This window comes from Coturnix japonica, chromosome 1 (assembly GCF_001577835.2).
Source record: "Coturnix japonica isolate 7356 chromosome 1, Coturnix japonica 2.1, whole genome shotgun sequence".
NCBI lineage: Eukaryota > Metazoa > Chordata > Aves > Galliformes > Phasianidae > Coturnix > Coturnix japonica.
Genome location: NC_029516.1, coordinates 36,234,236 through 36,262,124, shown reverse-complemented (window position 1 = coordinate 36,262,124; position 27,889 = coordinate 36,234,236). Strand labels below are relative to the sequence as shown.

Below are 27,889 nucleotides of genomic sequence, written 5' to 3'. Positions count from 1 at the left end.
ATTTAATTTTGTTTGAATGTCATATTTCTGTCTTCTTAAAAAGTACCTCTCCTATTTCACTCAAACATCAAGTGAACCAGGAAAGGAACCCTTTGTAGTGTATTTGAATTCCCTTTAGTTTACTGATAGAGTTGCTAAATGATAACCTCTGAAGATCTCAGTACAAATCTTGCATACTCAGGTTACAAGGTGAAGCAGAAAGCAAGTTCAGCTCTAGGGTAGTGTGTTGGCTAAATCTACTGGAAGTGTATGATTTCATGTGACTCTAGAGAGCTCATAACATCTCAAAGAGTTGAAGGAGTGTGTGGATTACACTTAAGAAACAAGTCAGTTCTGAGCATCAATTTTGTAAAGGCCTCATCACTTCACTCCTGGAGTAACCAATCTATAAAACTTAAAAAAATATATGTTGTAAGAATCCTGGATTATGTTATTCAGTTTGTGCACAAATCACAGTATCACAGTCTCATGCGGGTTGGAAGAGCCTTAGAGATCATCGAATCCAGCTCCCGGGATTCGAGCCTCCTGTGTAGCAGAGTGGCACTTGTACCACTTGCGCCACAAGGGGAATTCAAACCCGGGCCTCCGGTGTTGCAAGCGGCACTTCTACCACTGTGCCACCGGGGCACACAAATGCATATATACAGACATTTTAGAATTTATCTTGATGCTTTTTGATGTAAAGGTGTCATGGTACCACTTTCATTCCTGATTTCTGAGCCCATGAATGAAAAAAAATACTCATTGTAATAAATCACTACTCTTTGGAAGGCAGGACAGCCCACATAGATAATTTCCATGTGAAGAAGCTTAATTTTCAATTGAAATACCATAGCCTGATATCTTCCATGCTAATGTTGCTAATGTTAGATGTAGTGACTTTGCTATTTGGAATAGCACTGACTGACTGACTGAAGACTAAGAATTTCAGCAAACATTGATTTTATTAATAAGTTTCTTCCCATCCTCTAGGTATGTGCCCAGACTTCTTTAATATATAAATCAAATCATGATTGCAAACTATATATTTACCATCTTCAGGGGTTCTCACAAAAATATCATTCTCTTCAGACAAAGCACTTTCTCCAATCACAGTAGATGCCGCAACTCTCATTTTATAGTTGGTGTACTTTTTTAAACCTAAAAAGATGAAGTAAAAAAAGAAGCAAAAATGACCCTCATTGAGCACGTTGTAGCTTTCTTATAAAACTATTAAAGTGTTCTAAGAGTTTTTGAAACATGTTTTCCACCTAAAATATTGAATTTGCATAATATCATTTATCTTCAGATAAACACTCAGACAAATCAGTATATTCTGAAATAATTCAACCCCGTAAATTGCTTGAATTAAAAAACAAGGAATGTGTACTTGTACACACAAATACATGTCTTATTGTATTTGCATTACTCTTTTTAGCTCAAGTAAGTGCCTGGAACAGCATAACTAACTTATTTTCTCCAATTAGCTTAAATATTATCACCTTAAAAGAAGAAAAATATTATTAACAATTATTATTAGATAAATTCTGTATGGAAAAGAAATCCAGTCTGAAAAAGAATTAACAGTTTAGAAACATTTTCCTATGTAGAAAAAATGAGACGAGAAAAAAATGGTAAGGAGAAATCCACTTGAGAAATTACTACTAGCTACAGTACTTGCCTTGTGCAGTCCTCTCTGCTGCTCTCACATTCCCTACATACCTCTACACAGCAGACAAGTCTGGCACCACTTTCTGACTGCATTGTGTGCATGTGTGGATGGGGCAGACTTGATCTACCTACCTTACAGTGGCTACATTACCTAAATTTGTAATAAATAATTTTGGAATATTTGCAATTATTTTTTTAGCACATGACACAGTACCTGTCATAAGTAAGCTGTTGTTTGAAGTTGTTCTGTGGAATGCTCTTTTTGTATCCAGCTCCATCGCATAAACGGTATAATGGATGATTTTCCCATTGGGGTTTGCTGGAGGATCCCAGTACAGCAAAACAGAGGAGGAACTAATATTCTTATAAGATATACTTTGCACTGAGCTTGGAACTTCAATGAAAACAAACAAACAAACAAAAAAATGCAACAGTAAGCAAAAGAAATAATTTTTAACAAATTAAAATTTCCTGAAAGAACTTAGGGATGTTAACTTAGCTCTGAGCTGCATTTTACCTTGCTCACGTGTCCTGACTGTGAGAACAGATGGTGGCCCTTCTCCAATAGCAGTGAAAGCAGACACACTGATTGTGTAGTCTGTGAAAGGTGCAAGGCCCTTTATAACGTAGGACAGTTCTTCACCCAAAATGTCAGTGGCATACTGATCACCTGGTATTCAATGGAGAGAAATAGTCACTTATTTGTCAACTCTTATTTTTGCTTTTGTGTTCGAAACTCCAACATTGTGATCTACAACAATTTTACTGCAAAAAGAATTACTTTCTGTGGCAATCACAAAAATACAAAGAAAATGTTACAGTGTCTCATTTCCAAGGAGTTACTGTCATTAAGTCAAGCCTGAAGCATATAATCCTCTCTGCTTTTCAGAGGTCTTCTACAAAGTATGAAATTTAGACAGTAGGAAGGTTATATAGCTTGGCCTAGGTGAAAGAATGCATGATAACAAACTAAACCCAAACTAAAACTGACAGCTATCCTCAAAATAAAAATAAGATTTAAAACAGAGAGGAATCTAGGAATTGGGAAAAAGCATACTTGTAGACAGCCTGTTTTCCCCTGTGATTACAGAAGCCTAGCTCCTAGGTTGCTGAGGTTTCTGATTTTGTTTGTTTTTAGGTTTTTTTTTTGTTTGTTTGTTTGTTTCCCTTCCCTCCTAACTGTGTAATGGCTATACTTGAAATGGCTCCCATCACATATTGCTTCACACTGGTATTTTCATCAGAAGAGTTGGATCAGAATGCAGCATCATGTATGTGCCCACAAAGAGTTTCTGGTGCACCAGAGTGCGTATCTGTGCATGAGCCCAAAATCAGCAGCCCAAGTGTGCTAGCCAAAATCCTCTGTTATAAATGAGTTACTATGACACTGCAATGTGAAAAGATTTGGATACTTTACATATCTAAGTATCAGGCCCAAAGATTAGCATCTAAATATCAGCAAGCACTGTTGCAAACTTGGCTGTCAACAACATTACTGTAACAACTACTATAATACTTGCGCTCTATATTACAACAGATGATGTTTGAAATTAATTTTTCATCAACATAGACATTTTAGCTACTCACCAACTAAAGATGAATGAGGCAGTAAAAAGAAAAGTCACTTTTAAAGCACTGTATGTTTTACTGTATGAAGGGAAGACCCCCATAGGATTACTATAGTAAAGATCCACTGAATTCTAGAGAATGTAAGGGATTAAATTCTGGTCTTAAACACTGGTGTAGACAGAGGAATCCAGTGACTTCAATAGCTCTTCTAAAAATCTGACTTTCAGTCTACTGCTTAAAATTCTTATTGTAAAAAATCAGAGTGGTATTTTAAGTCCTCACCTGTCAGCTACGGGCTGCTTAATGATTTGTAAATATTCATACTTAGCAAAGAAACACTGTCCCATTGATAATACAGAACAAGTGTACACACTAATGACATCACCATGTCATGGGGTCATCTCCACCTGTTTGTAACCCATATAGCAAAGTTGTAACTTTTTGACCTATTTACCTTCACTGACATTTGAAAACCTATTAGTCAAAAGGCTTAGAGAAATCAATGACTCTGAAGGGCTTGGAGATATGTTAATCCCTGACAATCACACCTGCTTTGGCAACTGTAATAACTGATTGTCTATGCAGCTTGGCTGATGGCTTTCGGGTGCTCCTTTCACTAGGAAGAAGGTCAGCTGGGTGACAAGGGGCTAGTTCCTGCCTGTGTGGCATTCCCATTTGCTTCAGGAGGTTATTTGGTAGTAAAAAAATCCAACTCCAGCAAATGACCCATCCATAATTTGCCTGAACCATGTGCTCAAGACTGTAGTTGGGACAGTGATGGTGGTCCTCAGGAGCAAAGGAACAGGTAGAAAAAAATCTTAAAATATCTTACCCAAAGTAGAATGTAATTCTGAAGGACCATTTATGGCAGGCAAACGATCATCAGACGCACTTGTAAATATCACCGGGGAAGCTGTCTGAATACTAGAAAACATTTCACCTGAACCTTCATATAATTCATTGGCTGTTTCTATTGAATTCCAGGTGGGAGAAGGTTCCATGTTTTCATTTATCATGTATGGTTCCAAAGAATCAATCAAATACTAAAAATCAGAAAAATAAAGCCATGATCTTTATCATTATTAACTTCTTTATTACAATTTATATATACACCATATAAATTGGGCACTGCTAACATTACAACGATGTTCATGTGATATATATAATTAAACGCAAAACAGTATTTTTCACAAGAAAGCTCAGCTGCTCATAGCCTACAGCTTGTTCATTTTAAAAATTCAAAAACAACACATGCATTTTTTAATATATATTTTAAATTTCTTAAAATGTGGATTTAAAATGTTTCATATGTAATATCATTATCCTCATGGCTATATTGAAAAGACATATTTGAGCTTCGGAGGCTCCTTTTGCACTAAGCATTTTCCATCAGGGAAGAAGGCACTGACAAGAAGAAGGCTTCAGATGCCCCCACTAGGCCCTGAGGAAGAACAACAGGTTGATCAGATTGATGAGAGGGAAAAACATATCTGTATGACATCTGAGTAAGGTATAGATGAAAGTGTGAGAAAACCAGACACTAATGAATTAAGACGAGTTTTAAAAAGGGGAATAAATATGTGGAAAAGAAGAATGAAAGGGAGGCAAGTGATGTAAATGTCACTAAGACAAGGGCAGGCAAAAGACGAATTTGGAAAGGGATGCAAGTAGACTTAAGGGGAGAAATTACTACTGCGAAATTTTCTGCATAATAAAAGCTGAAAAGAGACAAAACTCAGGTGGAATGTGGAGACAAAGAAGCTGTTTTTTATCAATAATCTTTTTTATTTTTATCAGCTACTCAGACAGTGAGATTGAGTGTACCCTCAACAAGTCTGTAGATGACACGAAGATGAATGGTGCATTTGACACCACAGAAGAAAGGACTACCATCACGAGGGACCTGGACAGGCTTGAATAGTGTGCCCATGTGAACCTAATGAGGTTTAATAAGGCCAAGTACAAGTACAGACTGAAGTGCTCACTGAAAGGAGCTATGTCAAAAAGAACTTGGTGGTCTTAGTGAATGCAAAGCTGGACATGAGCCAGCAGTGCACATATGCAGCCTGGAAGGCCAACAGGGCTGCATCAATAGAGGGATGACCAGCAGAGAGAGGAAGGTGACTGTCCCCCTCTATTCTGCCCTTGTGAGGCCCCATCTGAAGTACTATGCCCAGGCCTCCAGCACAAGGAAGATGTAGAGATGTCAGAGAAGGTGCAGAGGCCAAGAAGATAATCAAAGGGCTGGAGCACCTCTCTTATAAAGGAAGTCTGAGAAAGCTGGGCTTGTTTAGCTTGGAGAAGCGAAGGCTCCATGGAGACCTCACTGTGAACTTCTGATTGAAAAGAGCTTACAAGCAGGAAGGAGACTGGCTGTTTATATGGTCGAATAGTCCTAGGACAAGGGAGAATGGCTTTTAACTAAAAAAGGAGAAATTTAATTAGATGTTAGGAAGAAATTCTTTGCTCAGAGGGTGGTGAGGCACTGGAAGATGCCAGAGATGCTGTGGCTGCTCCATTCCTGGAAGTGTTGAAAGCAAGGCTGGATGGGGCCCTGGGCAGCCTGATCAGCAAGGGAGTTGGAACAGGTGATCTTTGCATTCCTTCCAAATTAAGTCATTCTGTGATATTTTATTATTATTATTATTTTAACTAGGTTAGATTAACCACAACCAAATATCTCACCTAAGTACCAGCAGGCAAAAGACATACGTGCCTCATTTTCACCAACCTCTTAAAGTAAAACAGTACTCACATGGAAATAACTTCTGTCTCTGAGGCTTTAAACAATGTTTGATATGATTTGTTTTGTTCTTTAATTACCAAACTAAATTCAGTAAGCTTTAGAAAACATCAGTGATTCTAAATTAAGAATTCACAAATTAGGAAATCCCAGCATTAGAGTACGTCTGTGTAGACAATTTCCCATCTTTTCTGCATGTACTATGATATAATCTTTAATGTATAGGGTAATAATTTTGCGTTGTATGTTTATGCGTTTGATGTAAAATTATGTATTATTTGTCCAGTTGTATCCAGCTAACATTTATTCCCTTCCTACATCCAAAACAATAACTTAAGACGTCTCACATAAACTATGATATCGAAGACACCCACGCGGCGTGAGAGCGGGAGGCAACATTAATTTTTTCTCATATTAGAATTTATGTCAGTTAAATGGGAGTAGCCTACTAGTTGCCAATGTCGACAAAAGTCTCACAGACAGCCGCTACAGTAGCCGCAGAGAGTAGTGCTACACACTACGAGAAACCGGAGAGGAAGTCCTACTGTGACTACTAAACATAAGCACGGCGACCACAGACTCGGCTGATGTGGAAAATCGAAATCTCCTGTTTCCCCAGCTAGATCTAGTGCCCTCTTCCTGTAGCTCTCGAAACTTCAGTCGATGACGTAGGAAAGAGCGTTCCAGTCCGGTAAGCTCGCCTAGGAGTGTTCACGAGTAAGGGGGCCCTCACCTCGTGCTCGGTCTCTTTTCAGCCGGCGCAAGGAGGGGCGTGACGGGAGCGGGGAGTGACCTGCAGGTACGCAGCTCACTCTCGTCTCCGGCCTCGGAGTTTCATACAGGTGGGCGGTAGTCCCGCGCCCCGGGGCTCTTACACGCCATCGGTATCTCTCTCTCCCACTACCTCGCTGGGTCAATTTTGTAGCCTTAATCGTCATTATGTATATTGGAGGAAGTCACGATGACAGGTAAGATCTAACCCCGGTCTGTATGTTATTTGTACTTTCGATATCTCATATTCCTAGATTTTTCTTTTAAAATAAGTTTATTTACTTCCTCTAGTATCTTATCATGTCGTGTTCTTAATCCTCATCTCCTTTTTCTCTCATCCAACCCTCCACCTGTTCCCTAGCCAGGCCCGCGGGCCTTTACGGTCTACTGGCCGGTCACCTCGGCAGTGGCGGAGCCTACAGGCAGGCGTGTCAGCAGCGTACGCGAGCCACATACTTGCATGGTTTAAATAGTATCAATCCATCGATCCGGGTGGCGCGCGTCGTCTTTACTCAAAAGTGTTGATCAGAGACGCTCGGAGGCAACCCCTGGGGGGCCAGGTACGAGCCAACAGAACCCCGGCAGTGAGGAACGGAGATGTACTTACTATGTCCTGGGAGTTTATATAGATTTCAAATTCTTTTTATAGATAATTGTGGGTCGGGTCCCTGGTGGAGTGTGGCTTTTCATACCACAGTGCGCGCAACGTTGGACAGCACCGGTGGGAGCAACGACCCTGCCGATTGCAATATACAGCCAGCACGGCTCATCTGATCGCTACGTCTTACTCCCGCAACAACTACCCGCCCACCTCTCATGTGAACTGAGAGAACCGAAGGGTACTTATTGCGTTTTGGCGTGCTCCCTACTGGTGTGTCACGTGGCTTGATTTATCGCTTACTTCCATACGGGTCTTTTAGTATATCTAGAGTAAAGCCCTCTGATTCATGGCGTGCACAATGTTTTTTGTGTAGGAGAATGCGGGCCCTAGAGCTTTCTTCATCTGTTGTAGAACTACTCTCTCTTTAGCTCTTAAAGAGCTTCGTTACTTTGTGTCTTCTTCTAGCTGGCCTGTGACCTGCGGCATTCAACAGAAGTAATCATATTGACATGCGATGTTATGATGTGGAATCTTGATAGCAAAAATTAACAAAATTACAAAAACGATGCATTCCACCCCTTATTCTACATTATTACATTCATGGTTTAATATCTAAACATATATATACATAATATATACACGTATGTAAAATTGTGATAGCTAAATAGTAGAATTGCATGTAACATGAAAACTAAATGTACAACTAGGAATAACTAAATACACTACACATGCCAACATATATAGGGAGTGTCTGGGAGGTGATTATTAATCTATTTATCCGGTTATAGACCATGTATACAAACGATTACTTTGGAGCATGCAATCGTCCCCCAGTCATCACAAGTTATTGTCAGCACTATTTACCTCAGGAAATCTAGTACATTGACACATTACACCGATCGCTCGCTCTGTCACATTTATACCTCAGCAATCGCATAATGTGCTACACCCTATAGGGTTCCGTAGGGGCGCAAAAGCAAGCGGTTCCACGTGATATATGGCTTTTTCTCGCCCTTCTCTACAGCAGCAAGGCCTTGCTAAAGTATCTGCCTCTTATAACAGAGGCCTCGTGCTTCCCGCAACATTGTTTTTTGTAACATGTGCCTATCCTGGCTATCCATTCCACTGATTTCTGCCCTCTCTAGCGATGTGTGTTTAGGAGGGCGTATGTGATTGACATGGCACACATCGAATTGACGAATCTCTGGTTATTGACACAAATCACTCTAGGTCGGCTATCTGCCTATATTCTAATCTCTCAGATTGCTTAATTTCGCACACCCATGTGCTTGTGGGAATTGTCAAGACACAGTTAGATTTTCTCGAACAACCCACTATGTTAAAGGTCTGTTCATTTATCCATAGAGTCGTGGTGGCATGAGCATAGCGGACTGTGTTTTTCTCTTTTTGGATATAAATTCCACTTTTCGAATAGCTCGTGATTTCTCGGTTCAGGAATTTTCGCTCCCTACAGACCCTGTGTATTAAGAATTGTGGAGAATTATTTCTTAAATCGAGTAATCCCAGTGTGTGTGGCGCTTTCAATATACACATATGTGCCTCGAGATTTTACAAATACTTGCATGGGCCCATGTACCATGGCAAGCACTTTTTCTCATCTGACAAGCTTTCGCGCAGTATCATGGTGTTGTTAAACTTGCGTTATCCCGTGTACTCCCACCTCAGATTTGGTCTCGGCTTATCATAACCTCGTCGTTTTAGATTACTATTAAGTACCTCGTATCTCGTCACTTGGATCTCGAGACCCGTGCGGCGGCCTATATTGCTGAACTATATGTAGATAGAGATCAACCTTGCACTGTGACATTCATGGCTTTCCCTCTATGCGTGCCTGCCTAAGTTTTTTCTATGTCATTATCCTTGTTTTCGGTCCTATCGCTCGCTCTGGTGCCGTGCTACCGTTCTCTCAGGATACCAGCCCCAATACTGAGCTCGCTCAAACTCATTGACCCGTTCATTGCATGTCTGTCTTCAAATTACGAATTTGTAGTCTCAGGAATTTTTGCGCTCTTATCGAAGCCGAGATGTCGGTGTTGTGGGATGTGTTTTCAGAAGCTCTGCCGCAAGGTGCATCCACGAGGACGCACCTCCCTTCTGATATTGCGTTATTGTTAGTAGCTACAATGCTCTTCTGACTACCTAAGGCAGGCGCCCCAATAAAGACAAGATTATATTTGTGCTCACTCCCGTTCTCCGATGTAGTTTGTCCACCGGCGTTCAGAATGCTAAATCTCCAAGCGCCACCCCAGGATACGACCAAACTTGCCTACTATAACCTAGTGGAGGTCGATATGAAAAGATACAGGCATTGGGCGTTTCGCTCTCTCTCATTTTCTCGAGCAAACATCTAAGTGCCGCCGTGGACCTATGCTTTTATCCTTTGCCAAGAACTGACTTGAATTCTCCCATTACCTTCAGTGTGCCTCTGTCATACCTGGGCGTGTGGGGCCCCATTCCAATCACAGCAGCTATTTCGTGATTGCTCGCAGATTATGCGATGCTTCCCTACAAGCACATGATCCGTCAGTAATAGGGCATATTTCTTTTCATTTTCTGATTCGTTGTATGGTTGGGCCTCTTTTAGCACGTGATACCTCTTCTGCTGTGATGTTGCCAAACTTTTATCTTCAAGCCAGTCCATGATTACCTCTAGATTCCGACGATTGAGTTTTCCCATTCGCGCTCGCTGGGTAACTCGCGTAAATCACTTGCTCCAGGTGACATCGGTAGCAATGATGGGTGAGGGAACCTGTTCCTTTGAAACATCCAGTCAGCACTGGCAGTCGAGTGCCAAAGACTGGTGTTGCAGTCCGCGGACTACTTCGGAAGAGCCGAACGCAGCCACTTTCTTACCGGCGTATAGATCTCGACTGATTCTCCAGTTGGGGGGTGTAAGACGACCCATAGTTATTCTGATTCCCCCTGTCATCTTAGAGAATGGTGCGTTCCAAAATCAGCTAAGCTACCTCATTCAGTTGCCCCCTGTGCGAAGCTAACATATTGCAACGGTCCGTGTGGGCGACTGTCTGTGCTAGCAAACGAACTACACGAAAAGGATGAGAGCCGACAGGCGGGGCGCCTAGCTTTAGCAACGACCCACGGTGCCCGGCATGCGCAGACTAGTAACGCAGAAATAGATAAAGCTAAATCGGCCTAGAACAAGGAGTCGCCGCGATATTGGGCAAGCACCAGGCTGGGCTACATGCCGGGCATGTCGTGTGAGATAAGTCCAACTCTCTGTCCGAACGCTCTGAAGCTGCGAGGCTAATCCAAGGCTCAAGCATAGCAGCTATCTCAGTCACGACGCGTCAACGATCGCAAGATATTCCTGGCGCTTGGTTGCATGTCGCCTGCTGCGACCATACGGCCGGCAACAGCTTTGTTTCTCATCTGATAGTATAAATGAGAGCTCGGCCCAACTAGGACTCTCGCACCAAGAGATGCGACGTGTATTTCGGACAGTGGAAAGGTAGTGCCAGTCCTGTCTCCGGATGGAGCTGCTACATCTCTGTCTCGCGCGCGAGCTCTGTTTAGAACCCCCTCGAAGGAGAAAAGGAATATCGGCCCTCTTTCTTCAAGTGAGTGCTTTGTAAGGTGCCTCGTAGCAGAGAAATCATTGATGACGCTCTCGTGAATTTGCGATTCAACAATTTCCTACCTGTATGCGCACGAAAGGAAGGTCTCCATTTCAGCTGGCCTCGCGGGGACATTTTTCGGCCATGGCGTAAATTACCATTATGTTGTACAGCCCCTGGATTCTCCACGGACGTCTCCCAGGATGACGCATGAGGGCTATCCTGACAAATTTGTGGTGTGCCAGATTTTCAAATCACTAAGGTAAATACGGGCGCCAACACCAAGAGCCAGAGCATTTGGCACGATAGCATCTCCGGGTGAAACATGGTTATCTTAAAGTGTCGTGGACACGATGGCCTCGCGTCTGATGTATTGGTAAAACTCGTTTACTATATCATGGCTTCAATCGGAGTTAGTCCGCATCACCAAGCACAAGCATCCACCTGTCAATCAATGTTCACGTGGCGCAATGTGGCGCAGATATTCTTATGGTGGCGCCAATCCATCCACGTGCTATGAATACCAAGCCTCTGAGATCGAAGTGATAGATGTGACAAAGCAATTCGCTTCATCTCTCATGGCAACTAAATTAGTAAGGTGTTGTCCGGCTCGTGTGGTTTTCAGCAAACTCTCTGGAGTGGGCAGAGCTCAGATGCGCGATATACTCGCGCACCCCAGGGTCTAATGAAGGATCTGATCAAAACTGTCCAGTCCTACCCCATCACTATGTTCGGATTCACTCCACAATACCAAGTGATACATCAGGCTAGTATCTAGATACGGGCACATCGCTTTTCCGCTCGAGCAGAGCCAGAAGACGAGACGTAATCGAATATGACACACAGCGTGATAATACCATGTGGCGCTAGGCCTCACTTGCCGTTGGAGCAAGATCGTCCATAGATGGAGAGTGAGCGTGCAATTAAGCCCACGTTCTGGCAGCTTACGCGTTGCTTCGACGTCGCAAAGACTACTGTACTTTAGAGCGATTCCTACACAACCATCTCCAGTGGAGTCGCCTGCACGTACCTCCTAACTATTGCAGGGGCACCTTTTGCCCTCAGTGCGAGTGGGTGACGTGAACGAGTTTTCAGTGTCACAATAGAGCTCCCGGTTAGTGCATTTATCTGTGCAGCCTCATTCCTCGTGCTTGGCTTACATGCACTGGTCCACTCATGGGTGACGTGTTTAAAAGGGTGGTGAGCTGTTTACACACTCAGATCCTCCCTTGATTCCTCCCAGAATGGATGCGAAATGGCCAACTGATGTAGTGTGGAAGTCAAGGAATCGCCTGTTGGTGCGATACTGGGCCGTATCCTGGTGTCACAGTGTCTGTGCGTGTTAGCATAGCAATGCACGGCCTAACTCGCTGCCTCTCTTTGTCACTGTAAGACAGACAGGACCTCACATAACACAGACGTGAGTCTCTTTGCTGAGTCGGAGCCTGGCGCCCTCTACAAGAGAATTACGACGTGTTAGCTGGCTGAGTGCTAATATGTAGTGGCCTCACTAGGTGTAACGACTGGTCACAAGCAGCATACAATCTCACATAATGTGGACTGGCCACATAGGGCGCTCGCAATGTCTCACCTCGTGGATGGTCCATTTTGATATACATGCTCCCCGTAACTGGAGGTATAATGCTGATATACCCAGGTATAATGGGAGCCCCCTGGGCCAGTTCACAATAGGATGTTTTTGCCAGTCTTAGCCAGTGAGGCTTATTCAGCTCGCACAGTCACATCAATTCTTTTGAGGGAGCGCCCCAAGTCTAGCTTCCATGATGCAGTGAGGAAGGTGGCCATTCCTAAGGGCCGCAGACGACTGAGCATCTCGAAGGTATCGATGGCCTTTGGGAGTTAGGCCTCGCCGTGTGCCGACCATGGGACAAACATTAACGCACGCTGTCGTGTTTTGCCTGGCACTGGTACAGAGGGACCCCCGGTCTGTTGTGGGCGCTGCTACGAGTAAAAGAGCGCAGGTTAGCCGATTGCTACAAAGACAGTGACAGACGGCAGTATCGCACAACAGGGATTCCTTGCTTCCCATTTTCATGATTCGTGAATTCGCGCAGTTGGAGAAGTCAGGAGGTGCATCAGTAAAACTCACTCACCTTTTAACAGTCCCATATGGCCAGTGCGTAAAGCAGTGGGAGCAATGCGAGGCTGACAGTAGAACTACCGTGGCCTGAATGAGAGTCACACCCCATGAGCGCTGCTGGTGCCGGACATGTTGGAACTCCGTACCGGAGCTGTCGAGTCAAAAAGCAGCAAATGGTATGCCACCATGACATTGCCAGATGGCCTTCTTTCTTCTATTCCTTTGCCGCCAGAATGCAAGCCACAGTTTGCCTTCACCTGGAGGGGCATTCACAGTATACGTGGTGAAACCGTTTGCCCAGGGGTGGAAACACCAGGCCCAACCCATCTTGCCATGGGTTGCGTTTCCAAAACTGTACTGGAACAGCGCGCTGGTGCTCCTGAACACCTGGGCAGTACACTTGATGACATTGTTGTGTGGGGCATACAGCAGCAGAGTTTATTAACAAAAGGAGAGCAGCATAATTCGCGGACATTCTTCTACAAGCTGGGCTTTGCTATTAAGCTAGACAAAGTAAAGGACCTGCCCAGGAATTCAGGTTCTTAGGTATAACAGTGCAGGATGGAGCGTTCGTCACTTCCCAGCAGATGGATCGACAAAATCACTGCCATGTCTCCACCACTAAGCAAGAAAGAGACACAATCTTCCTGGTGCAGTGAGGCGTTCTTTGGAGGCATGCCACATTCAACATCACAGCCTCATTAGTAGCCCCCTTTATCAGTAACGCGGACGAAGAATTGATTTTCATTGCGGGCCCGGAGCAGAGCAGCGGCTTCTCGCAACAGATTTAAACAAGAGAGTAGCCCGGTGCTGTAGGCCCTGGGCCAGTAACGGACTGGACAGGATGTAACCGAACCATCCTCTATACTGCTTGCTGGGAGAAAGGCCCCACTTGGAGTTGTGTGGCAAAGAGCCCATAGGAGAGACCCGAGGCCGACCCCTGGGGATTCTGGAGTCTTATCATATAATGGGGTCTGAAGAGTGCTTACACTCCAACTGAGAAGGAGATCTTAGCCGCGTATGAGGGGGTTCGGGCGCTTCCGAAGTAGTCGGGATGAACACACAGGCTCCTTTCTTGGCACCTCGACTTGCCAGTGCTGAACTGGATTCAAAGGACAGGTTCCCTCCACCCATCATGCTACCGAGGTCACCTGGAGCACGCTGCGATTACGCCTGATTAAACCGAGCACGCGAATGGGAAACCTCAAATCGTCCAGGAATCCTAGAAGGTAATGCATGGACTGGCCTGAAGATAAAAAGTTTTGAAACATCACCGCAGAAGACGCGCTCTCGTTTGTAACCGCCGCGCCCGAATTACCAGAAATGAAAAGAAAATATGCCCTATTCACTGAACGGATTCATGTCGCATTGTATGGGAAGCATCACCAAATGGAAAGCTGCTGTGTGGAGCCCACACGACAGGTTGCAGAGGCCACTGAAGGTAAGGGAGAATTCAAGTCAGTTTGCAAGAGGTAAAAGCTGTCAGCTGGCCTTAGATGTTGCTTAACGGGAGAGGTGGCCAATGCTGCTATCTTTATTACTTTAACCACATGACTCATGGCATGGTGGCAAATTAGCCTTATGGGTGGTTTTACAGCGGTTGGGAACAAATAACTGGCAAGCGGAGGGAAAATTCTCGTTGGGGGCCGCTGAACTATGGAAGGACATGCTTCCCGAACCAAAGAATTGGTTTAAAGGTGCGACGTCATGTGGATGCCACATGTGCGCCAAAGTCGGGCTTACTGCAAGAAACAACAAAACAACCATCAGGTAGCATAAAGCTGCCAAATTGAGTGGCTCCAATGTTGGACTGGCAGAAAGGGGATTTATTTCTTGGTTGATTGCTCATGAAAAACCTCTCTGGGAGGAAGTGGCGATGGCAAATAGTATAAATTATGGGGAGGCGTGGCAGGTTGTATTATATCACCTTGCCACGATCTCGCGAGGTGGTAAGTGTTATGTACGTCCCACTATGGTAGATCGCAGCTGTGCTCGCTCTCTGAACATACGCCAGACCCCTGGCTAGCTGCTGCGAACACCATATTAGGTTCTTGAGAAACAAGTCCCTGTGGCGGACATGCACCGCCAAGAAAGAATTGAATTCTTATGAATGGGACACATTATTCAAAAATTCTCTTATAATTACTTTGGCCAAGATCATGGCAGTTGAAGTGGACGTTCATTACTCATCTCCTATTTCCCCTTACCCATGGCACTCAGCTTCCTGGTGAAAAACCTTGAACGACCTGCAGTAAGGCTGTATGCCTTGATTAACTATTGCTGAAATTCGCTAGCAATTTCATGGGTGGTGGAACATTTTAAGCACTGGGAGAGATTCTGGCAGAAGCCACTTCGGTGAGTTAGGTCGAAATACTTAGAGGATTCTGTCAATCGGTTGATGTCCTAGTCAATCTAGCCCCCTACACACCTCTCGTAAGACACGAGATACGTACACGTCTGTCGTATACATTGTAAAACTCAGGTTAGGGAAACAGCTGGTTCTCGCGGGTTCTTTCCAGCTTCTTGGAAAGGGCAACGCACCTATCCGTTGGAACTGTCTTCTGTGGCCCACACGGGGACGCGTGACGAGTGCACACATTGGGCACCAACCACGTCAGCTGTTTTACAGGAAGGATGGCGGATGTTCAAATGTGTGCCACAAGGAATTTGATGCTGGGGGAATGCAGTCAATAATTTTATGTATCTGATATATATATATGATATAATGTTTGCATGTGTAGGTGTATTTTAGTATGTACTAGTTGTACATTTAGTTATGTTACACTCGCCCACTTTATTCTACTATTTAGCTATCACATCTTTACATACGTGTTATATATATGATTATATGTATATATAACCATGATGTAATTTATGTAGAATAAGGGTGGATGTCATGGTTTTGTAATTTTGTAATTTTGCTATCAGTTTCCAACATCTAATCGGCATCGGCAAGTATGAGATCTTCGTTGAGATAGTGCAGTCCACAGGAAGAAGACTACTATCCCAGGAGACAACAGCAAGTAAACAATAGTCACCGGGCACCAGGGACTCTATTAATCTCCAACGTTCCCAGACCCGCAATGCGCCAACCAGTCTCGCCCTCCTTCGCTTCGTCTCGACTTCGTCCGCGAGAAGTGGGAAGCGTTCCAGCCGTGGGCTATTGAGCTTCACTTAGCTTGGCGGCTCCTCCGGGTTCTTCTCGTGAGTTTCTCTCCTGTCGTTCGATTCTTAATTCTCCTTTATTTGTTTATCTTGTAATTTCCCGATATCAGACTATTTAGTAAAATAAGTTTTTCCTCCTTAGATTGTCGCTGTTTTATCCCACTCCCCTTTTCCCCCTCCTTTCCGGGCCCCGGGGGGGGGCGTGGGGTAGCTTCCCCTGTCACGGGCATAGGTAAATCTAAGTAACCCGTGACAGCTTTTCAAGGACCTTAGTATGGTTTAATAAATGAATCCTTACCCTCATCTTTTTCCCCCTGCCCCTTTGTAAACATTTAGCTCCAGGGCTCTATTTAATGCATAATATGCAACTTGAAAGAGAACACCTTCACTAAACTGTGTATCAAAAACATTCTGTGTCAGATCCAAAGAAAGGGCAGTTTCTAAAAGAGGAATTAGGCAAAGTTTTGGCAGCTATGCTCAACATTAAGATTTACAGAAAAGCCTTAACTGAGAAAGAACTGTCTTGAGCTGAAACTTGCTAAGTATCTACAGTTCCATGCAGCATGCTCAAAATGGCCCAGGTCAAAGTATTTGTATGTTATGTGCAGATATCCTTACATCCATAACATGGAGTTTAGCATGTAGTGTCAGACACTTTAATTCAAGGATGGAGATGTGGGGTGGAAGACCCAGAGTGCCTGCCTTGGAAGCAAAGCACTTGAACAGCTCTAGGAGACTTCTGCTGAATTCACTTCTCCATAGGATTCTCATCACATCTGGAAGTTTTCTTGAGTGGCTATTTACTGATCTAGGCACCTATACTCTTCTGTTAGGTATGCTGAGAACTGTTATGCTGAAGAGAACTAAAAAGTGAAAATAATATTGTTGGTTGGCTACAGAGTCTCATCTCAGTAACTACAAAATTCAGGATCTGGATTTCTCCAGAATTATTTATGATTTTCACGCAGTACAAATAGAAGCCTTGGAATCTCTTTCAAACACAGCCAGAGAAAGGGTGGCATGGGGAAGCTGGAATTTAAAAACATTAACAACTCGTCTGAGGCAGCTAATTTCACATACTGTACCTACTGAGCAAGGCAGAGAACCAGATTTAATCTAGCAAAGAAATCTCTATCAAAAAAAAAGAAAAGCTAAGTACCTTATTTTTTCCAGTGAGAATAATGTTTTCCAGTGTAACTTCTTCTTCTTGCACATGCACTTTAACTCTGTACTGGGTAATGATTCCATTTGGTTGTTGTGGCTTTCTCCAAACAATTTTTATATATGTAGCTTCCACTTCTACTAGATGTAAATCAGATACAGCACCTGGGACTAAATTTTCAAGAAGAAAATTGATTCAATCGCAAATATCCAATTATTATAAGTTGTGGTTTTTTTCAACACTGTAAGCAAAGTACAATAGGCATTTAAAAAAAATTTCACATTCTTATCCTCTGAGTTGCATCTACACAAAAAGAAAGTTACTTTATGTGTTTGTTTCAAAACAAGTCGCATTTCTAAAAATAATAATTCTGTTCTTTTTCCCACATATATGACATACGCATTACTATGACCAAGTGATGTAAATTAGGATAGTTCTACATAAGTCAATGCACTGCAAGTAGGCCTTATTCTAAGTACAGACTCTCAAGTACATTGGTAATAAAAACTTAATTCTGTATTCATCAGTGTCATACAAGTATGAAATAAAAAGCTGAGAGAAAACACACGCAAAGGACTGAACCCTGAGGAGTGAACTATTGGGAGCACAAACTCTCAAATCATGGCACAGGGGAGAATCTGAAGCAGAACTAATAAGCACTTTGCTCCAGGCCAAAATCTCAGTGTTTCCCTCCTTCTTGTAAAGGTGAGAGACCCTGGATTTGCAGGAAACCAGTCCAATGAGATTTCAGGGTTGAACAAAGCGATCCTAGTGATGCCCTGCAATGTTATTTCCCTACCACTTGCTGCCATCTAACGACTACAAGGGTGACCTGCAACTTAATTTCCATACCTAAAAGACTACTTTTGCTCAGGCAAAAGGTACTTTCTTTCACACCCTCTAAAAAGGCTTCTATTAGCAAATAAATTTTGTGACCTTGTATGAACACCAAAATAAAGTTGGAAAAATAAATCAACATAATAGGTTTTCAGCTCATTTCTCTTCTTAGTTTATTAGATACCTATTTCAATACCTCCATTCCTTCTGTTGCAAGGAAACTAAATGTCTTTGAAGAAAAAAAGTGATACCAGTTATATGTACAGCCTATTTATTTCTGTATACTTACTTACCATCTGCAGGAGTGAAAACCGTAAGGTTTGTCTTTGGTCCCACACCAGCACTTGTCTCTGCACCGACATACACATCATACATTGTAAATGGCACAAGGTTATGAAATACGAACTTATGATCTTTTGTACTATTATCCAGAATATGTCCTGGAATGAAAACGAAGAGACAGTAGCTCAGAAATAAAACAGTTCATCGTTTGCTTATACTGAACAGGAATATTTTTAAGGAAGATTAAATGCCAAATTGTTTCTGAAAAAGATAATCTGGAATTTCCTCATTGGAAATAATACTAAACACCTTAAAAAAAAACCAAAAATCAATAACAACAAAACAAAGAAACCTAAAATACATATGGCTTCTAAGAGAAGGAGATTATCTACTTCTTTAATTATTGTTGCTGTATATAAACTACTTTCTCTTGCTTATCCTATATCGTTCTATAAAAGCATTTAGTAGACAGCTTGTTCACCTCTTTAGCAGTACATAGTTATATACCCCTATGACCTTGTCTTTTTAACCACATCTGAGTTAAAGAACAAATACAAATATTCCAAAAGAGACTCAAACTATACAGAGATTAAAATCTTCCAGAAATATTTAACAGAAAAAAAAAAGAGTAAATGTAAGATACAGAAGGATTTGAATATATGTGCATTCTAATTTAGCTGTGAGCTTAGCTTCCCATTTTTCAGAAAGAGTGAGAGGAACTGGTTTCCTCTACCATTAAGAATACCTAACATGAATTTCATTGTGTACCAATCCTTATAATGGGCAGGTTCAAAAGTTATCTAAGAAGTGCTAATCATTCTAATACTGAAAAGGATACATTAGCAGTGCTTCCAAATTTTCTTTCTCCACTAATATTGACACTAAGAATGCAAGTGTAAGGACATATAAACAATAAATAAATAAATAAACAATCCATTTAGACCTACCAGATGGCCCATACAGCTCAACTCTGTAACTAAATTTTCCTGTTACTATGGTTGGTGGGTCCCACATCACTGAGAAAGACTTTGCTGTAATGTTGATCTTGGCAAAATTTTGTGGTGGATCTTCTGGAACTTAATTTCAGAAAAAGTCTTTGAATATAAAATAATTTATATCTAGAATTCCCAAGAATCACATAGCAGACAATTCATTTTGAGTATAAACATTAAATGCACTGAAGAAAACTTACATTAAAAGCACAGCTCATTAAAATGTCTTAATTTTATTCTGTTCTTTTCGAAACATGATTCTTGCATAAGGTATCAAAAGAACTGGTAGTATACAATCCTTAAAACATACATTTGTCAGGAATTTTATCAAGTTTAACATAGACTAATTACATACAGATTACATACAGAAGATGCTCAAATACTACTGTGATGCTCAGCAATGTAGAGATCACATGGAGTAAGATTTTCTTTCTCAAGCAGGGTTTTTTTTGTACAGATTACCTCATATAGCTGATTTCTGAGAGCACTGGTGATATTTTATTCTCCAAACCTTCAAAAACAGATACAATTAAGACTGCAAAAACATTGCACCATGTTTTTTCATGGAACTATTCATGTGAATTAAAGCAACCACAGAAGCTGATCCTTCTGAAGCATTTGAATGGTGCTATAACTGTCTGATGAATGAAAGAGCAGCCCAGCAACACCAAACTGTGTCAGACAAAAAAAGATTGTTCTAGCAAACAAAAAGCCAGAATAACAATCCTCTGGAAACAATAGTTTTCTAGTATGGCTGTATTAACACTATTGCCCATTATTGCAGTAACTTCTGCTATTGGATAAGCTTCAATTTCAATTCTAACTTCTTAGAGTACTTTGACTAATCCAAAAACCAGTTTTTCCAGTGCTTAGAGATTTCTTCAGCATTCACCAAAATTCTGCAATAGCACCAAATTGTGGAATCATGGGAAAGGAGTTTTCTTTATACTGCTTTCCCTCCACCCCCACGCCCCCAAATGCAAAGAAGCTTTAAGCTTATTGCCTATGTATACAAAATACATGCGTTTTTAATTCTATGACTGACAACCTTTCCCTTCTAGTTTATTTCTAAGTTTCATTACATTGCACTATTAATTGAAGTTACTGAATTATCCTTCATTTTTCACAGAATTAAAGAGAGAAAAGAATCATCTGTTCTGAGCATACTTTGATTCCTTTGACTTTTCACTGTAAGTGAATCCCTACCTTTCTTCATTTTTCTATAAATGTGAGAACTTTATTCACTTTAGAAAATAATATATACCTGATTCCGGTGTTCGGACAATTGCGCTGTCAATGTAACCTGCTTCAGTGTTAACTGCAGAGACTTCAAAGAGATAGGTGGTATATGCCCTCAGGTTAGTTATGATGAAACTAATGGGTTCGTTCCAAACAGAGCTCATTTGACTAGGTGCTTCTGTACTTGCTGTAACTGTAGTACTTGAAGGAATTGTGGATTTGCCAAAAGTAGTTGAAGGAGTGGTAGTACTCCACAGAAATGATTCACTGTTATCCTAGTAAGACAAATACGAAATATTATTAACAGAATGCATGCCATGTAACTGTTAGTTATACAGAGATCAAGGAAAGACAGACACCCCTTGAAACAAAGCTTTGCAAAACTTTATATACAAATGAAAGATTAACAATACTGTGCCTCTACAGTGACAGAAACAACACATTATTTTCAAAGTGAATGCTGTAAAAATTAGAAACTGAAATGTCAAATTTATTTATTCCACACTTTTCTGTTAAAAATATATCAATTAATTGACCCTTTCTTGACATTGTTGCTGGATTAAACTGAGCACTTCAAGATGAAATTCTCTACTTAATCTACTTTGGACACAAAGTCTTTTCTTCATGCATTATATCCTTCCTTGGGCCTAACTTTGTAAAGTACTGGGGATTGTTCTGAAAAGCAAACCTCCAAATGATCTCAAAATTCAACATTTATTATATTCTGTAGCTTCAGTCTATTTCTAATTTAAAAGGTTTATAGCACTTACATTACATTCTGGTAACCTCCCAGACAGAAGGTCTTCTACTTTGACCAAGACATCTTTCACTACAATTCCACTTCTTGCATGTTTCACACTAATCTTGAAACTAGTTATCTTTCCATTTGGTTGTCGAGGGAGAAACCAGATCAGATTTACAGCTGAATAATTTAAGGCTTCAACTGTGAGATTCACTACTTTACCTGGAGCTTGAAAACAAAACAAAGAAAAGCAGAGACATACTTTTTTTCTCATTAAATACGTGTTTCAGAATCAAATCTACCATGATCTAAAATGATTTTCATTATCACTTAGTACTACAGTACCTGAAGAACCTGTCACATTTCAGATATTTCTGCTGTACTGTATTCAGTGATCTTACATGGAAAATAGCAATTTTAGTTAGACCAGTTCAAAAAAGCCCTTTGTATGTTGAAAACCAGACTGTCCACTCAGCTATCCACTCTTGTTAACTTTTTCTAGATAACTTTACTACTTTAAACTCAATCTCATTTTGATCAAGTTGTTGGCATCTCTTTAACCATCGCAGCAATAGCTTAAAAGAATAGTATGAGAGTGACATACAACTCTCACCTCAATTTCAAAAGGCCTTCCAATTACATTAATAATAAGGGTTTTACCTTTAATAGAATGTGAACAGAAAGTATCAAAATGCAAAAAGCTGAAGTTCTTGCATTGAAAAATGCTAGTATTGTCCCCTGCCAACTACAAGTAAAAGGAGTCTGCTGAAGTCTGGTTTTCTGTGAGCAGTTTGTTACATAATAGTGAAGAACAATGATTTGCATAGCTTCTCCAAGATAGCTACACCTTTTCATATCTCGTTTTATAATAATACACTGTTATCTCAGAAATGACATGCAGAATGTCTTCCTGCCTTTAATTATCATTATATATGACATTAAAGTTTGTCCTGCTATGGATATCAGACTAGAGTCCCAAACACTGAGGGGACAATCACCACAACAGCAACACAATTTCTCTATTTCAATTAGACTTGTACACCTCAGTAGAACTGGCAGGCAAGGCTCAGTTGTTCCCAAAGGGTTTGGAAAAGCAAGGCTATAAATGGTAAATTTGTAAAAATTACGGAAATTTAGCATAAAAATGTACTTTTTTTTTTTAATTTTTGAATTCATCAAGTCATATTTTCATATCACTTGTGCCTTTTTTCACCCTTTTTTCTTTAGAATTGGAATATAAAAACTTAGGATAAAACTTCAGAATAAAAACATATTCTGTGCTGGGCTTTTTAAAGAAGGTATTTTGACTTAGTCACTGAACAAATACAGCCTGACACAAGAACTGATCCTAGTATGCCCAATCTCCTAGTACTGCTGCAGGCATTAACTGATGGGTGTAATTCATAAATAGTTCTGCTCTCCTCTGACACTACTTTCTAGAAGCAGTCTACCTAGAAACTTGTATAGAAAAACACCAAGAGAAACAGAGTTTTCATATGAGAACCTCCAAATGTTACATCCTGTTACTAGCAAATAGGACAAAGAGCACCATTTTCTTTCCAGTGAGAAAACACAGAAAGAATCAGGATTTTCTTCTAAATGTATCAGAATTTTCACAAATATGAAGCATCAGAGATACTGTATTTTAGCAAATAAGAGCAGCTCTAATAAGCAGGTTTGTTAAAATTACCACTTTCTGCAGTCTGGAAAAGAAAAGGAGCACTAAATACTCCAACACCAGCACTGTTCTCAGCAGCAACCTAAAAAAAAAAAAAAGAAGTCAAATTAGAGAACCTGCAGGATGTACAGGAACTACGAATATCTTAAGGAGAAGGAGAGTTTCACCTACCAGCTTTCAAACCATAAACATACAAATGATCAAAACAGATAGGGTAGAAAGAATCCAGAAAACTGAGTGATACACTGAAAGTCTTCCAGTTTGAGATTTGCAGTTTGAAGAAAAAGTCCAGGGCAACATGACAGAAGAATACAAAATTTTGCATGGTAAAGGTGTCAACTATACACACTGACTGGTTTTGAAGATTAAATAGATGTTTGTGAAATATACAATTAGCTTTTAGAAACCGCGAGGTGATCATGCCACAGGGTGACATTACAGCAAAACGTTTGGAAGTGTGTTAAAAAAATCCAAAACAACAAGGTTACTTTGTGGATACAAAAAGTTCACATAGTTCAAATAATTGTCATTCAAATTTGGAAGGAGTAGAAACGTTTGTGCTTTGAAGTACTGTGTTGACCCTAATTATTTGATGGTTAGAGAAAATGTTACTTCATTGAATAGTTTTACGAATTTATTAGTGATCAGGTGCCCAAAATTTTGCAAACACACAAATAATCCTCAAACATATAACAAATAATCACTTTTAACTACTGTTTCTTTACAAATGTTTCTTCATCAGATGTAAAGAAACAAAATCAAGCCTGGGCTGTTAGAAATAGACTGGAAGTCCACATTCAAAGCTTATAAGATGCTATTTTGAACTGTACCATCATGATACATACCAGAAGGAATTTAGCAAGAACAAGCCAGGTAAAAACAATAACAAATTTTCATCCACGCAAAAATGAAGAGCTTTTAAATGACACAGCAAACTCCCCCCCCAAAAAAACACTCTCTACTCCCCCCCAAAAAAGTCCAAAAAATACCAGCAGAAAAATAAATTACTCAAGACAAGGAAAATATTTAATGTTTCTTTTTGGACACACATTTTCATCTGAGTGGACTGACTCTGTGAGATTGCTGGTGGGTCAGTTAGTGGGGCAGCCTACCAAAGCAGCAGATAGTGTAACAATCCTCTGCTCGCAGGCAGACTTTTAGTCTCTCATGCCAAAAGCCACGTGGTTCCTGCTAGCCCAGTATAGTTGGGTCTAAAGTCACTTTCATGAGTCAAATTCACCTCTAAAATCTATGGCTAAAAGACCAGTAATGAGGAGAAAAGCCTCCCAAATATAAGAGCCAAAGACAAATCACTGCAAAGTAGAAGACGATGGAAATGCCCTACAGCTTTCCCAAAGAAGAACAAAGAAGAGAATCTGCAAAACCTGCAAAAGTGAATCTCATGCAAATAAATTGAACTATGTTAATAACTTTATCTATCTGAGCAGATTAATGAGCTTAGTCTAAATATTATTTTTTTTTTCTAATAGGAGCTGATTATTTAATTTCTTTTTCAAGAGATGATTGGAGGCAGACCAAAGGCTAAACATTGCTGCTTTTCACCAGCAAGGTCATCACTACAAGATTCACAGCAAGCTATTTCCCTACAGTAGCAAGCTGTAACTAGACTTCTACTTTCTTACATGTGCTCATCATCATTACAAAGGATTACTGCACAGTTCTATTCCTTGACTGACAAATCTAATATTTTGCCATGGTGTGAAACAAACTAAACATGTTCTTTCATTATATTCTTGACACTAAAAAGAAGCGCCTATCCAAGGTTCTTGTGAAAGTGGCAAAGAAATTCATGGCAAATGTTGCCAAGAGGATCAATAGTGCATTTCTGTCCATTTAAAGTTATTTACACTTGAAGACTTTAGAGATGGATCACGAGTGCCTAATCCAAATTCTACATAAAGAACTCATTAAAATACCTGTGCTGATTTTGACAGTAGATACCTCCTGTGAATATCTAAGCAATACAATCTATGGGAAGGACATAGAAAGGCACAACATTTTTTTATTTCAGGAAATGATAACAGGTAAAACATTCAGGCTTGGGGAAACCAGGCTAAGGTGTTTACAGGCCACACACAAATACATGGGAAAATACAAAGGTGAGTAAATAAAAAGGAACTTTTTCATCAAGTGTGTAGCTGTGTGTGCATGTTTGTGTCCAATCAGTGAAGTTGTTGGCATTCCCCATCACAAGTACATAGCTGGGGTGAGAATGTGTCATATGTGTGTGTGTTTGCAATATGGGAAGAAGCCTGCATTTTATTTCAGCACTAGGAAAACACTTCTTGATCAGAAAGTGAGCAAGATTTTAGATGCTAACAAACAGATGATACTTCAGGCCAGAAAACCCCTTCTTTAACTAATTAAGTTTAAAATCAAATGAAGGATTACACGTGTACATGCTTTTGTGGACTTGGATGAGGTGATTCAGAAACCTATGTGTCATATCCAAAATGCGCCGGTGATCTGAAAGACTAAATCTCAGTGAAGATGATGTGTTTAGGTATTTTTGAAAATTCTAAGCTAGGCTCTGTACTCTCCACCACTCACATATTATACATTTGTAAGACTATTAATAGAAGAAGCTATGCTTTAGAACAGGTCTGGTAAGAAAATACTTTAAGTATACTTAAAAACCACGGAAGAAAACAAATACCTGCTATGCAGATTTTGTCATGCAGCACAAGTTATTAACCATGTGCATCAGAAATCAGTGCACTTAACATAGCTTCATACAATGTACAGCAAGGGAGAGTTCAAACTAAAAGGGATTCATAAAGCTCCTACCTTAATTTCATAAGTTGTTCCAGGGTTAAGATTGGTTAGAAGAACCTCCAGACTATCTGGTTTTGATGTGACCTGCGTATAAGCTGTTTGCATCCATGGGCAGACCTCTTTATATTTAACAATGTAGGACAGAATTCTCCCATTTGGATGCTGTGGTGTATTCCATGACAGCAGAATTCCAGCAGAGCCAACTCTTTCACCTGCAAGTAATGCAGGGGGCCCAGGATCTGAAAATAAATAAATAAATAATATGTCAAAAACGGTCTTTAGTTAAGTTTCCAGATGATGGAGATACCCTCACAGTTACTCTGAAGAAAATAAATCATCTGCCAGCAAAAATAAGAAAAACTACTTGAAGACTAATCTACTGTTTAATAAGATTTGTTTGTTTGTTTTCCATTCTGTTGTTTGTTTGTTTGTTTCTGGCTACAATACTGTTACCAGATATATATACGTATATATTAAATGGAATTTGGTACTTCAGGAACATTCTTTTTTAAGAATGCAAAATATGTAACACAACATCAACATCAACGCAAACAAAACAGAGCATAATGCCAACTTCATATTTCAGATATTCTAGCATGCTTAATTTCATTTCCTTTCATTAAATAAAACAATTTACACTCATAAAATACATCTGATACAGCTACAATTTTTCTGTAACATCTCAGAAGTCTCCTGTAACATGCATGGACATTATAAAATTTCAGAGATTTCCCAGTTGTTCTTCTTTGTGGTTTTGGATTTATTTTTTGTTGTTGTTGTTGCTTCCTTTCTCTCTCTCTCTCTCTGTCTTTAATTTTAAATAGGAAGCTAATGGATGAATACAACCACTAGTCACAACGAGGGTTCCTTCTGAAATATCTGATAAATTCTCACGCTCTAACAGAACACCTCTGATTCGGTATATTTTTTTTACATTTAAAGAAGATTAAAAATTTCAATGATTGTTAAAAAATAGTTACAATTTCACCTATACTATTATGCATAATAATAAATAATGATTTTTTAAAAATCACTGTTATAAAATAGATATAAAACATAAGCAGTCATTTTTAACTTACTTGTGACATTTGTCGTCACTGTTCTACTGGCAGGCGAACTGTATGTGGAAGAAGAAACTGTAGAAACTGTAACGTTGTATGTTGTTCCAGGTGTAGTGTTATAAAAGTCAGCCTAAAATATGACATCTGTTTGTTAGCAAGAATCATGAAAATGAATGCCTCATCCCCCCATAACTCACCACCAACAACAGAAGCCCAACCCAGAAATTTTAAGCACTGTATTACTAAGAGTAATTACCTAAAAGGCTGGTAATGAGCTTTTAGAAATACAACAGCATTTGTGACAGTAAGAAGAGCAATTCATATTTATTAACTACAGCACAGCATTTTGTCTCATTTAATATAATTTGTATAACTTTCAATATTAAAGAATAAATTAACTATTAATTTTTTCACAGAATCACCTATCAGTGTATCTATCCAGGTGTTTCTGCAAGTACTCATCCAAGTATATATTTAGAATTATAAAATCACCTCTTGAAAGAATAAACACAAAGCTAGTCTTGTAAAGATTCCAACTTTCTGATGGTTAAGTAAGTCCATCATTTGAAATAAGCACAATTAAAAACTTTTAAACAGTCATTAATACAAAATACCTGTATCTGTGTAGTTCCAATAAAAAACAAAAGCAAACCAACCAGAACAGCCATTATTTCTGTTAATATTCTTATATTTTCCAGACTGTAGAACCAAAAGTCCTCCTATTTCTTTTTGATGCCTCGGCAGCGAAATGTCGCCTGCATTAATGATTTAAACACGGATCTTCCTGGCAAGTACACAATTAATGAGTCTGTATTACTCAATAGCTCTGCCCTTCCTTTGTTAAACTATTCATGAACCCTTGGATGACCGGCTGTATCCTCATAGCAGACTTGAAAAAAAAAAA

The 27,889-nt window shown here is 40.2% G+C and overlaps 1 protein-coding gene across 1 annotated transcript in view; it reads right to left on the bottom strand.

The window, feature by feature from the left end:
• PTPRQ (protein tyrosine phosphatase receptor type Q) overlaps window positions 1-27,653 on the bottom strand; it is a 100,172-nt gene extending 72,519 nt beyond the window's left edge. Inside the window, exons 1-13 of the mRNA XM_032443733.1 lie at window positions 27,600-27,653; window positions 27,004-27,115; window positions 25,937-26,163; window positions 23,141-23,210; window positions 21,479-21,678; window positions 20,734-20,983; window positions 19,425-19,553; window positions 18,489-18,635; window positions 17,356-17,528; window positions 4,052-4,262; window positions 2,168-2,320; window positions 1,865-2,044; window positions 1,033-1,140 (exon numbers count right to left, since the gene is read on the bottom strand). Coding sequence (XP_032299624.1) covers window positions 1,033-1,140; window positions 1,865-2,044; window positions 2,168-2,320; window positions 4,052-4,262; window positions 17,356-17,528; window positions 18,489-18,635; window positions 19,425-19,553; window positions 20,734-20,983; window positions 21,479-21,678; window positions 23,141-23,210; window positions 25,937-26,163; window positions 27,004-27,115; window positions 27,600-27,653 — 2,014 coding nt within the window. The remainder of the gene's footprint in view (window positions 1-1,032; window positions 1,141-1,864; window positions 2,045-2,167; window positions 2,321-4,051; window positions 4,263-17,355; window positions 17,529-18,488; window positions 18,636-19,424; window positions 19,554-20,733; window positions 20,984-21,478; window positions 21,679-23,140; window positions 23,211-25,936; window positions 26,164-27,003; window positions 27,116-27,599) is intronic.
• Between the last annotated feature and the right edge of the window lie 236 nt (window positions 27,654-27,889).